We start from the raw sequence: 12,866 nt of genomic DNA, 5'->3' as shown, positions 1-12,866 counted from the left end.
AGTGCTCATTTGTATGCTGGTCAAGTCACTTAAATCAAAATGTTCACAAATGACCAGCAATACGTGATGTTTTTCAAATGCAGTCCGCATATGTATCCCACAGTTGGTTTCACTATCAGTGGTAAACTTCACTATCAGTGGTAAATAGGACAATGGTGGGATGATAGGAGTTACTATAGAGAACTTTTTCCTGGGTGTCTTGCTGGTGAGTCTTGCCCACATGCTCAGGCTTCAGCTGATCGCCATATTTGGGGTCGGGAAGGAATTTTCCTCCAGGATAGATTGGCAGAGGCCCTGGAGGTTTTTCTCCATCCTCTGTAGCATGGGGCACGGATCACTTGCTGGAGGATTCTCTGCATCTTGGGGTCCTTAAACGATTTGAGGACTTCAATATCTGAGATATAGGTGAGAGGATTATTCAAGGAGAAGGTGGGTGAGATTCTGTGGCCTGCATTGTGCAGGGGGGTCAGACTAGATGATCATAATGGTCCCTTCTGACGTTAAAGTCTATGAGTCTAGTGCATTTCCAGTGTGCATGCATTGGAGAATGTTTTTGTCAGCATTCCTCACCGGAAAGAGAGAAGGAGACCATTCGTACTGCCATAATATCAAGAAGATTAATGCAGCTACATTGTTGTTGGATGAGAAGGAGCCCCTTTCACAGTCAGTTCCATTTAGAACCAGCAGTGTTTCCCTGTAAACTGTGCAGAAGCACAGCTTCACAGGTGGTTAATCAGCCCCGCCCAATTGGAGGCTCAGGGCTCCATGCACAGAACTGACTGGATGGGGCTGATTAATCACCTTGGAAGCTGTGCTGCATCTTAGAGGGAACACCAGCACTCAGGAAACTTTTTCTAAGGGATTGTTTACATTAATACTTCAGTACATTGCTCAGGGGTGCCAATAATCCACATGCCTTAGTGATGTAAGTTTCACCAACCTAAGCAATAGGATAGACAGCACTGTGTTGGCGTGAGAGTTTCTTCTGCCAACATAGCTACTGCCTCTCAGGTGGGTTTGTTATGGTGATGGGAGAGCTCTTTCCCATTGGCTTAGAGAAGGGGTGGGCAAGATCTAGCCCACCTCGCTCTCTTATCTGGCCCACGCGGTAGTTCCCGGTCCCACTCCCTAACACGTTGACTGGGAGCCGGGATGCGTGAGGCCTTTCAACTGCTTCTATTTAAAGGGCTATCGCTTTCCCCATGGCTGCCAGAAAATGGCAGCTATGGGGAAGGCATGAGCCCTTTAAACAGAAATAGTTGAAAGGGTTTGCAGCTCTCGTGCCTTTAACGTGTTGCCTGAGAGCTGGGAAGCAAGAGCCCTTTCAACTGATTCTATTTAAAGGGCTCACGCCTTCCCCATGGCTGTCAGGCAACATGCCCCAGGGAAGGCGTGAGCCCTTTAAATAGAAGCAGTTGAAAGGGTTCTTGCGTCCCAGCTCCCAGGCAATGTGCTAGCAGTGAGGCCGGAAGCAGCGAGCCCTTTAAATAGCAGGAGTTGAAAGGACTCGCAGCCCCCACCTCCGCTGACGTGATGCGTGGGAGCTACAGGAGAGGCAACAGCCCTTTCAGTTCCTGCTATTTAAAGGCTGCACCCCTTCTGCTTGAGGCCCTGTGAGCACTTCAAAAATTTTCTAAGTGGCCCCCCTTCAAAAATTATTACTTACCCCTGGCTTAGAGCATCTTCACCAGAGTTGCTACATCAGTGCAGCAGCTCAGTGCAGCTGTGTGCTGTAGCACATCCATGGTAGACTAAGTTTTGTGTCATCTTCAGCATCTGACAGCCTGGCAGTTTTGTGATGCCTTAAAGCCAGATCAAGGGAGGGCCACTTTGGCCTCTTCTCTTTCAAGTCTTGCAATCTGTGACGGGGTGCTTACATTACAGTTGGAGGGAGCGCTGCACTCTGGGGCAAGAGTACCCCACCACGTCAGGCCTGCCGCGCATGCTCCCAGGCTGCAGAGGCAAATCTGCCTCCTTTTAGGACCCGGGGGAGGGCAGCAGCGAGAAATACGAGTGCGCGACTGAGGGTGTTTAGCCACGCCGGCGTTCCCCCGGCCGGAACTATAAGTATTCTTGGACTTCCGGAGAAGTGGAGAGCATCAGGAGGAGGAGCACTCGGCATGGAGGCGGAGAGGGTGTGGGGGCGAGCCGGTCCACTGTCCCCAAGCAAGAGTCACCCAGCGAGAGATGCTGAGTGAGCCAGGGGAGTTGCCCCCTTCCGGGGCAGACCAGAACTACTCAGACCCGCCTGAGGCAGGGGAAGTGCTCGCGGCACCAGAGGGGATAGGTCACCCCGGGCCACAGACCCTCGGCTAGGTAGGGGTTCCGTAGGGATCGAGGCAGCAAGGATCGCTAGACCAAGCTTGAACGTTCCTCACTCCGGGATGAAGTGTTCATCCCGACCAGTGCGCCTGGCTGTGACTCCAACTCCAGCAATGGAGAGCAACTCCGGGTAGGCAGTTGCTGCATGGTAGGAAGTGACCCAGGGCGGGAGTACTTGAATTACCCCATGGGGTTTAGTGAGTTTCAGCTCGTCCCCACCAACCCGGGCAGTGGACTGTTTCTACCCAGTGGAGAGGGAGGGCCCGGTCCTCCTACCCCATCCTGTGAGCCAACCCTTCCACTGGCCCGCTCCAGGAGTACCCTGTTGTTGGACTTTAGCTGAGAAGGCTGTACATCTGTGAATTAGACACACACATCTGTGAACTTGAGCCAAGAAGGCTATGCACTTGTTAAATAAGGGCATTTATGGGTGGATCTTGGCCTGGAAGGCTGTGTTTCTGTTGAGCCGAGCCCCTCACTGGGGAACCCCAGCCGGGAGAGGGCTGGGCTTCTGTTAATCAAGGACCCTACTCGTAGTTCGTAGCCAAGAAGGCTGTGCTTTTGTTAACTAAGGGGCCAGGTCTCCTTAATAAAGGAATCTCTGCTGGACGATTGGATGCAGTTGTTAGTGTTTATTTTTGAGGGGTTCTGGGGTATGGCTTGGGCTCAACTAGAGCCCGTGACACAGTCCAAATATGACCTATATGTATGTCTTCTAAATGAGGAGGCTTCAGATGAGGCTTGTTTCAATTACCTTCAGTCCCCCTGGAGTTTAGATGCCTAGAATTGGGGGTTGGTGTCCGATCTAGTTGCCTGCTCCAAGAGAAAAGCCCTTAGAAGTGACTCCCTTGACTACTGTGTCAAGTTGGAGTAGGACATCCAGAATTCATAGCACTTTGGGGCATGTGCCTCACTGAGGCAAAACAGATATTTTTTGTGTCATCCGCAGATGTAACTGCTTTGCAGGATTGGGAAAATTTGAAGCCCGGGGACTTGCCATCTTGGCATTATGACTTGTGCTGCCAGCAACCATAGGGAATGGTTCCTTGCCCTTTGGCATATGTCTGCACCTCTCTGACTTTCAACACTAATTAGAAGCTAGTGTGGAAGTAAATCTGAAGAGAATCATTGTGGCCTGTCTTACAGGTGATAAAGAACTGAGACGTGGTGGCTCTTCCCTTTCTGAATACACAAGGAAGATCTGTGCTGCAGTTTGTATACCCAGAGACTCCTGCACAGAGAGGGCTATTGCATGGGTGTCACCAAGTGTGTGAAATCCATGTGGACTAGCACTGAAAATATAGAGGTTATTTACCTTTATAGAAACCTTCTTTGAGAGACACATTCCACTACCCACCCACCATGTCTGCTACTTCACAGTCCTGACATCACAGGCACTCTCAGTAGTGATGGATCTGAGGTAGGAAGAGGTGGCTGCTCCCTTGATACCTTTTTGAAATGGTGTATGTGCTACCCAAATGAGAACTGACTAGAAAAATCTCCAGCAGATGCACACTGAACATGCACTCACCAACTGTGGAATATATTTATACAGACTACATATCTTGAAGGACATCAACATCAGTTGCTAACAGAAGCTACTTACCTTTATTCTTAATTTTCTGGGTGCCCAACATGGCACACCTCGAGACAGTTTTGCAAAGTGCTGATCACTCATGACTACAACTGAAAGTGACTGGAGCTTTGCTTTCACCATAAAACTATAAAAGTGCTCATTATTCTGGAAAACTAAGGCTTAGGTTTCTCAAGTTGGATATCTAAAATTAGTGGATGTTTTTGACAATTTTTTAGCCTTAATGTCTCTGACTTTGTGTCCCATCTGTAAAATGGGATAATACCACCTATTATCAGAAGAATATTTTGAGAATAAATTCATTAATATTTGTGAAACATTTAGACAGCATGGTTAGAGCACTATAGAAATGTTCAGGAGGACATTAATAACTTTGTATTTGGTTCTGGGTTTGGATAGTGTGTGGCAAATAAGGGCTGATGCTACTGAGGATTGTAAAATGAAATATGGAACAACTAGTCATTCTTTCATTTATTTAAAATCCCACTCCTCCTAATTCAGAAACAGCTGCAGAGATTTTGCTCCATGTTTTTAAAGAATATTCACTGTACACGCAGTCCAGGTTGCACTGGCAACCTGTATTCTGGTATTTCTCTAATTTTTTAGTGCTTGCCTTTCATTTTATTTTAATGGATGTAATTTTTATATATAGTATATATTGATATCGTGTGTGAATCTGACATATACATGTCTTGGTGATATTTTACATGAACTATGTAAAACATTTGTTTTTTTGTGTTGGACAGTGAAATTGATAAAAACATTGATTATATGTCAAATTTAAGGAGAGATAAATGGATGGTTGAAGGCAAATTGCGGAAGTAAGTTATATTTTCTTAAATATTTCAATATGTTTCTTTTGTGTATTTGTTTAAATTTCTACTGTAAAAAATTTGTAAGACAAAAATGAGCAGATTAGGTTGTGTTAAAAAAAATCCAGTAACTAAAATATTTAATTAAGATAGAGTATTAATTTAACATGGCCCAAAGACAGTATTTTACAATCTTTTAAAGGCGCATGAGATTCTGTTGGTTAGTATGCCTCAAAACTGGAGGAAAATCAAATCCATTTTGCATTCTTTGAGATATGTAAGCTACTTCTTATTTGAAGGTTACCGGAGCTGTCATTTTATTGGTGTTAAGAGACTGATTGGATTTGCCACACTTCTCAATTTTAAATATGCTTATAAAGGACCTGATTGTTGTTACAATGGATACCCTTTAAAACTTGCCAGTTACTTTGATTACTAAATAATGCTGCCTCACTATTTGCAATACATCCTCAGTGTCCCTATGGTAAGTGTTGGAAATAATGCAAATACTGAGGTAATCTCATCTATATACCTCAGGCAAAATTGGCAAATTTTCAAGGGGAATCACTATTTTCCTTGTTCGCCCATTCTACAAAACAAAATTCCATACAGCAAGCATAATAGCTCCATCTACCAGGAGGCTAGAAGGCAAAGAATATGTGAATCACATGCGGTGTACATAGCCAGGCTCCACTCCCCTTCCCTTTGCCATCTTTTCCTCCTATTTAGGATACATTGAATCTTTTCTAAGTCCTTTGCGTCAGTACTTACATTTCTAATCCTGTTTCTTCCTTTTTTTTTTCCCCTTTTAATGTGTCTCAGAACGAAGATAGAAGAAGTAAAGAAGAAGGACAAGAGGGAGGTAGAGGAAAAAAACCTGACAGTTAAAAAAATTACAGGGAAGAGATGTAGCTGTGGAGCTCTGTTAATACTATGGATTCCCTAACCATACATGTGTAATGATTTTATCTTTTGGAACAAGCCCAATCATTCCCCCATCTCATCTGTGCCCCAATAGGTCAGTCCTTTCCCAGGAGAGAGGATGTAGTTGAAACAAAGCTGCTGAAGCTCTAATAGAACCAAGAAATCATAGCTATCTTTATTTCCTCAGGGACTCATTCTTATCTCTTCCCTCCATTGAAGTGTCACTTACATCAATGGACAAAGGGAGACAAAGAGCATATGGTCGCCTGCAGAACGAGTAAATTTATGTTCTTGGGAGAACAAGGAAGTACTTTGGGCAGGGGTCTCAATGAAATCCTTCAGTTTTGCTGTTGCTGCAGTAAACCCATTGTAGATTAGTTTCCTTTTTCACAGAGAAGCAACTTCAGTTGTAAATCATAACCCAGATGAAGTGCACTTTGTTGTGTTCTTTGGGGACAGAGGGAAGGAATGAAGATCAACATTTGCTAATGATTTGGGGTGTCTCCATTTTCACATGACCAATTTGAAACACCTTTTTAGAGAGCAGTTGCTCTCTAAAGTACTTCTAAAAACCTTGATGTATATCAAGATGGACATTCAGAATTTAAGGCCTGTTTGAAAAGTTAGAGCATGGATGTCTATTTCTTTTCATTGCCTGATTCCAGGAATGTTGCAAAGATCAGATCAGCTTAGATTCATGTCATTTTCTTAATATAAGTAGGTTGGTACCTAGTTGGTTCCATATCTTTGGTTTCTAGCCCCAGTGGACTTTGCATTAGATCTGTTCTGAGATCAGATTATGCAGAAGGTCATTCCCTTCAAAACTTCCTTCTGTGTGTGCCTGGAATTGAAGAGGATTAAAAGGACAGCTTTCTGAAATAAGCCTTTCTCCCCTGTTTGGGCTATGTGTCTGGATACTATCAAGAAACATTCCTCCTTTTTCACCTCCTCTCTTATTTGGAGCATTTTTGTTAAGTCATGTTTTCTGGAAGATTTATCATTGTTCACTTGCTGCTTACTATATGTTGACTGCATTTTACCAGAGTTCATCATGGTCTTGGACTGCAGAATGCTGCCTTTTGATGTCTGTGATGCCTTTTTTATTCATTTTTTTACTTTTCATTTTCAGCTTTATGCAACCTTGGTTTGTATCTCTCCGAGTTGTATCTCTTCATTTGCTTGCCACTGAAGTGGTCTTTTTACATGCCCTTTTCTCTTTTAGGTGCCTTTGGAAATTGTATGCATTGGCTATTGAATTTCCTTATCTGCTGGTGTTTCTGGACAGAATTGTCCTTCAGATTATCTCTGGATTTTTATGGGGGAAGGGATAGCTCAGTGGTTTGAGCATTGGCCTGCTAAACCCAGAGTTGTGAGCTCAATCCTTGAGGGGACAACTTAGGGAATCTAGGGTAAATCTGTCAGGGATGGTACTTGGTCCTGTTATAAGAGCAGGGGACTGGACTCAATGACCTTTCAAGGTCCCTTCTAGTTCTATGAGATAGGTATGCCTAAAGTTTTGAATTTTATATTAATCAGCCTGTTCATTCAGCTATGCTTTTGTCCTTGTGCAAAGAAAACTTTTCCAAAATGGTGGTGAAGGATATACAACTTTACTTCTCTTAGAAAAAAGATATAATTTTCTAAAGTGCATAAGTGATATAGACTGTTAAGTCCTATTTTCAAAACTGACTTATTTGTTGATGTTCAGTGAGAGTTAGGAGCCTTTTGAAAAACCCACTTTTGAAAATGGGACTTAGGTACCTGTCATGTAAGTATTCTAAAAATGTTACACAAAGTATATAAGAAAAGTCTAAAAATGTGTTTGCTTCCATGAGCAAAAGAAGGGTCTAAGATCTTCTGCATCTTCTAAATTTTAATGTGTATTACAGATTTTTTTAAATATGTCCTGCCAGGAGTAGGTAATTGCTTGCTAATGAGGGGACAGTTACACTAGAGAGCTTACAGTGCTGCTGTAAGTTCTCCAGGATAGCTGCTCTAAGCCAAAGGGAGAGCGCTCTCCCATTGGTTTTTACTGTTCCAGCCCCTGTGAGAGCTAGTAGCTGTGTTGACATGTGAAGCTCCCCAGCTTACAGAGCACTTGTGTCAGTGCATCTTATTTTGCTCAGAGGGTGATTTATTCACACACTTCTCTTCCCCTCCCCCCATGCAACACAAGTTATGCTGATGTAAGCTGTAATATAAACATAGCCTTGGTTTTCTAAAGCCATTACCACCTCTGGAGCAGTAAGAACTAAACAGTGATAACTGTGTAAGAATACTGCACGATAGTAACTCTTCAGTCTTTATCCTTCATTACTGACTAGATACCATCAGCATTCTAGGGAGCTGACATTTTTGTCATTGTTCTCTAGGCTGCTTTTTAAGAAGCTACCTACTTTCACACTTCTCGTCATAGCCACTTGCTGTATGGAATGTTGTTTCATAGGATGGGAGAAGTGGGACAAGGAACGACAAGGAAAAATTACTCGCTGGTAATTGTGTTTGTCGTAATCCTTCCAGTTTTCCCATCCTCCCTCTCTCCCTCCCCTCTTCTCTTGGAAAACATTTGCCTTTTCTACACTCATTTTTATATCTACTATAGATCAGTTATGTTTTTGGCCTGCTCCTCAAATGACTGTTCGAGCCTGGTTATATATATCGCCTATGATTCAGTGTGTTTGCCTGCTAGCTTCCTGGTAGGTAGAATTATAACATTTGCTCTATGGAATCTTGTTTTGTAGGACTTGTGGAAGGGGAAGGTCTACAACAAGAAATACTGGTATGTATGTTTCTCTTTTGTTTCTTAAAATTAACATATTTGTTAACCTCTGTTAATTTAACTGGCTAGGATTTCTTAGAGTTGAGTCCAGAATATGAAAAGACCAGCCAAAGCATAATGAATCATAGAAACGTTATGAAAACTAGACTAAATATACTTTTAAATGTTTCGATTTAAAAAAAAAATACAGGATTAAGGATCAAGTTTACTGCAGTTGGATTTCCCACATCTAGCACCCTGGGGACCTGATCAGTCCCAGACAAGAGAATTTGCTTGACCATGGGAGATCAGTGCGGGGAGGGGAGGGCAACCTCCCCATTGTATTCCTCTCCCCAGTCTCATGCCCTGTGAGCTGCGGTAGCCCCCATAGAGCTCCTTGCCCCACTGGCCCTGCCAACTTCCCTGCCTCACCAGCTGCGGGTTCTGCTGCCCCACTGGCACTCCGAGCAGCCCCTGTTGCTGTCACTGGCTACAGGCTACATTGCCCTTCCACAGCTCCTGGCAGCCCCTGTTGTCCTACTGAACCTCCTGGTGGTCCTGCAGGCTTCGCTGGCCCTGCTGGCTGGCTCCGTTCTGCTACTGGGCCCCTCTAGTCCAGCAACATCCATACAGTCCTGGACCACAGAGGTTCAACCTATATTTCCTTGCTAGCACTAAGATTAGTTAAGCAAAATGATGTTTTTTGGTTTATTATCAGTTTTCAGCTTTTTTTTAGACATACATTTTTAATCATGATCTTTTAAAATGAGCAGGTAAAATGCAGATTTCAGTAGGTGCAGTGCAAAGGAAAAGAAGAAATTAATAAATTAAAGAAAGGTTGAAATGGGCTCTTCTCTTCATCTTACATGGCTGGTCATTGAAAATTCCTCTTTATCCTATATGTCTTTTGTACAGGAGCTCAATGTTAGTAGAATTCACCCTGGAGGCAAGAAATCCAGTGTAAAACTAAATATATTTTAAAGGACCAGAATTCTGTACAAAATGTTCTATAATGTGAATGTCAGGCATGGGTAACAAAGAGTGAGATAGCAGAAGGCTGTTGTAGGACAGAATTAAATTTTTAGCTTAAAATGAGTGATGCAGTTTGGAATGGAGTAGTGTTTGTGTATGATGCAACTACAGTCAATAATACCAATTTGTATACCATGTGTTTAAAGACTTAGAATCATTCATGCCAAGAAAACTGGCAAAAGAGATACTACGGTGGGTGGTGATATAGGAGAAGAACAGCATTCATTGGGTGGTACACCCACTTCAGGACGCAAACGGAGACGGAAGGGAGGAGACAGTGATTACGATGATGATGACGATGATGATAGTGATGATCAAGCAGATGAAGATGATGAGGATGAAGAGGACAAAGATGACAAAAAGGGAAAGAAGGCCGAAGTTTGTGAAGATGAGGTAGGAAATGTTAATTTATTCAAATAATAGCTTTTTTAAATATACAAGAATGGAATTTTCTTTATAGAATAGATTTGAAAATTTTATAAAAAGGAAAAAATCACAATAAACTAATGTGTGTTTGATTTTTTTTTAATTATTTGATATTTTAATTTCTTTGGTAAGCTGTTAGCTTTCTTAGCCGGTGTATTTGATTTATTTTTTGTTTGCTTGTTTTCACTTAATCTTGATTTTCATTTCTCTGAGATTGCCTTCCTATGCAAAGTCTTCTTAAAGACTATATCAGGTTCAGGGAGCCAAATATTTTAGCAAATAAGCATGAAAGTAGTTTTCTGGAAAAAGCATGTGTTATTTATAAGGATAGCTTCAATTTAGTCAGTACAGAGAGAAATTTGGCGTTTGATATGGTGTCTCATGATATTTTTATCAATAAACTAGGCAAATACAACTTAGATGGGGCTACAATAAGGTGGGTGCATAACTGGCTGGATAACCGTACTCAGAGAGTAGTTATTAGTGGTTCACAATCCTGCTGGAAAGGTATAACAAGTGGGGTTCCGCAGGGGTCTATTTTGGGACCGGCTCTCTCCAGTATCTTCATCAACGATTTAGATAATTGGCATAGAAAGTACGCTTATTAAGTTTGCAGATGATACCAAGTTGGGAGGGGTTGCAACTAATCTGGAGGATAGGGTCATAATTCAAACTGATCTGGACAAATTGGAGAAATGATCTGAGGTAAACAGGATGAAGTTTAATGAAGACAAATGCAAAGTGCTCCACTTAGGAAGGAACAGTCAGATTCACACATACACAATGGGAAGCGACTGTCTAGGAAGGAGTATGGCAGAAAGGGATCTAGGGGTTATAGTGGACTGCAAGCTGATATGAGTCAGCAGTGTGATGCTGTTGCAAAAAAGCAAACATGATTCTGGGATGCATTTACAGGTGTGTTGTGAGCAAGACACGAGAAGTCATTCTTTCGCTCTACTCTGCGCTGGTTAGGCCTCAGTTGGAGTATTGTATCCAGTTCTGGGCACTGCATTTCAAGAAAGATGTGGGGAAATTGGAGAGGGTCCAGAGAAGAGCAACAAGAATGATTAAAGGTCTAGAGAACATGATCTATGAAGGAAGGCTGAAAGAATTGGGCTTGTTTAGTTTGGAAAAGAGAAAATTGAGAGGGGACATGATAGCGGTTTTCAGGTATCTAAAAGGGTGTCACGAGGAGGGAGAAAAATTGTTCTTCCTAGCCTCTGAGGATAGAACAAGAGGCAACGGGCTTAAACTGCGGCAAGGGAGGTTTAGGTTGGACATTAGGAAAAAGTTCCTAACTGTCAGGGTAGTGAAACACTGGAATAAATTGCCCAGGGAGGTTGTGGAATCTCCATCTCTGGAGATCTTTAAGAGTAGGTTAGATAAATGTCTATCAGGGATGGTCTAGACAGTGTTTGGTCCTGCCATGAGGGCAGGGGACTGAACTCGATGACCTCTCGAGGTCCCTTACAGTCCTAGCATTCTATGATTCTATGAAATTATAATAAATTAATATCCATTGTGAAACTGAGACATCACGTGTGACTACAAGCTGAAAGAAGGGAAGGGGTTTTTGTGAGTTTTAGCTGAAACCATATATGTATGTGTATTTTTAAATTAAAGGATAATTGAAAATTGCCGGAGAATTTCACCTTTGAGTCTTTGCAATGTCTCCAGGTTGATGAGGGTGAGAAGAATAGTCTTTTTCTGTCCCATGGTACTCTTATATTTTAATATCCAATATCCTTATTGGACACAAGGCGGGTAATTAAGAATATTTATTAGCTTGTTAAACTGAAGTGCCTTTGTTATAGTAAAACTGAGGTTTTTGTAGACATTTCACACAATCTCAAGCAACTTCATGCAAATCCAACAGTGTGAAGTAGTGGAAGAAGTCTGGGAAGAGCCAAAAGATTACTAAATTTGAATCCTCTTTTTGTTCTTTTTTGCTGTCTGACCTCTAGCATGTCACATGATCTTTCTTTGTCATTTTACCAGTTTATAAAATAAGCTCATGAGATTTCTTTACCTACAATACCTCGCAGTTGCGTTGTGAGAATGTTGTTACACTATGCTTTATATGCAAACTAGGGATGTAAAGGACTAGTCAACTAGTCCTTCCCCCCTCTCCCCTTTCTGTCCCTATTAGATAGAGGCAGCAAGGGGGGGAGAGAAAAGAAGGGTACTTCAAAGCAACAGCACTATGCGGAACCCAGGGGCAGCTGGGGAATCCCCAGCTGATTTCAGGTTCCGTGGAAATGCCTCACGAAGCCCAGGGTCAGCTGGAAAGTTCATGTGGGCTCTTCTGCTTTGAAATGCACAAGATGCTCCATAGGGGACTCTTGTAGGTTTCAAAGCTGACACGCTGTGTGGAGCCCAGGGCCAGTGGGAAGTGACGCTGACTCCAGGCTCCACGCGGGTGCTTCCGCTTTGAAATGGTGGGGCTCTTGTGCATTTCAAAGGAGGAAAGCGGAAGTGCCTATCAACTAGTCAAGTAGTTGATGGAAATTCCATTGACTTCGTGACTAGTACATTTATTGGTATTTAATATCCTTAATCATAGGCATGTGCAGCACATTTCATTAGGGTGTGCACCCAAAGAATTTTTTAATTCCCCATTAGCCACATTCCTGACCCTGTTAGCCACGCCCCTGACCCCCATTAGCCACACCTCTGGAGGTAACACACTCTGGGCAAGATGGACACATGACCAAAAGGTGTCATGTAACCCCCTCTCCCCAAGGATTTTTCCCACTATCCTCCTACCAATAGGGATTAGTTCCCCCCCCCCCAACTCCCCTCATGCAGCTATCCTGCAATTGCATTACTCCAATGTGTGAGACATTAACTCGGGGTGGAAAGGATGGGGGAAATGTTCCCTCTAAGAGTTTCCTCCGATGAGCTGAATGAATTTTGTGTTGTGCACCAGTACTAAGTTCATGTGGCTTGTTTGGATGTGGCACCCAAGTTATTAATAAATATCTCATAAACCTCTACT

At 42.7% G+C, this 12,866-nt stretch overlaps 1 protein-coding gene across 25 annotated transcripts in view; it reads left to right on the top strand.

Annotated features, from left to right (window-relative positions):
- BAZ2B (bromodomain adjacent to zinc finger domain 2B) overlaps positions 1–12,866 on the top strand; it is a 331,616-nt gene that overhangs the window by 268,589 nt on the left and 50,161 nt on the right. For all 25 annotated transcript variants that reach the window (XM_075933462.2, XM_075933455.2, XM_075933459.2 and 22 more), the window contains 2 exons: positions 4,663–4,737; positions 9,589–9,835. In XM_075933462.2, coding sequence (XP_075789577.1) covers positions 4,663–4,737; positions 9,589–9,835 — 322 coding nt within the window. The remainder of the gene's footprint in view (positions 1–4,662; positions 4,738–9,588; positions 9,836–12,866) is intronic.

This window comes from Pelodiscus sinensis, chromosome 7, assembly GCF_052426305.1.
Source record: "Pelodiscus sinensis isolate ZL-2025 chromosome 7, ASM5242630v1, whole genome shotgun sequence".
In the NCBI taxonomy this organism is placed as follows: domain Eukaryota; kingdom Metazoa; phylum Chordata; order Testudines; family Trionychidae; genus Pelodiscus; species Pelodiscus sinensis.
This window is presented reverse-complemented; position numbering and strand designations above follow the sequence as displayed.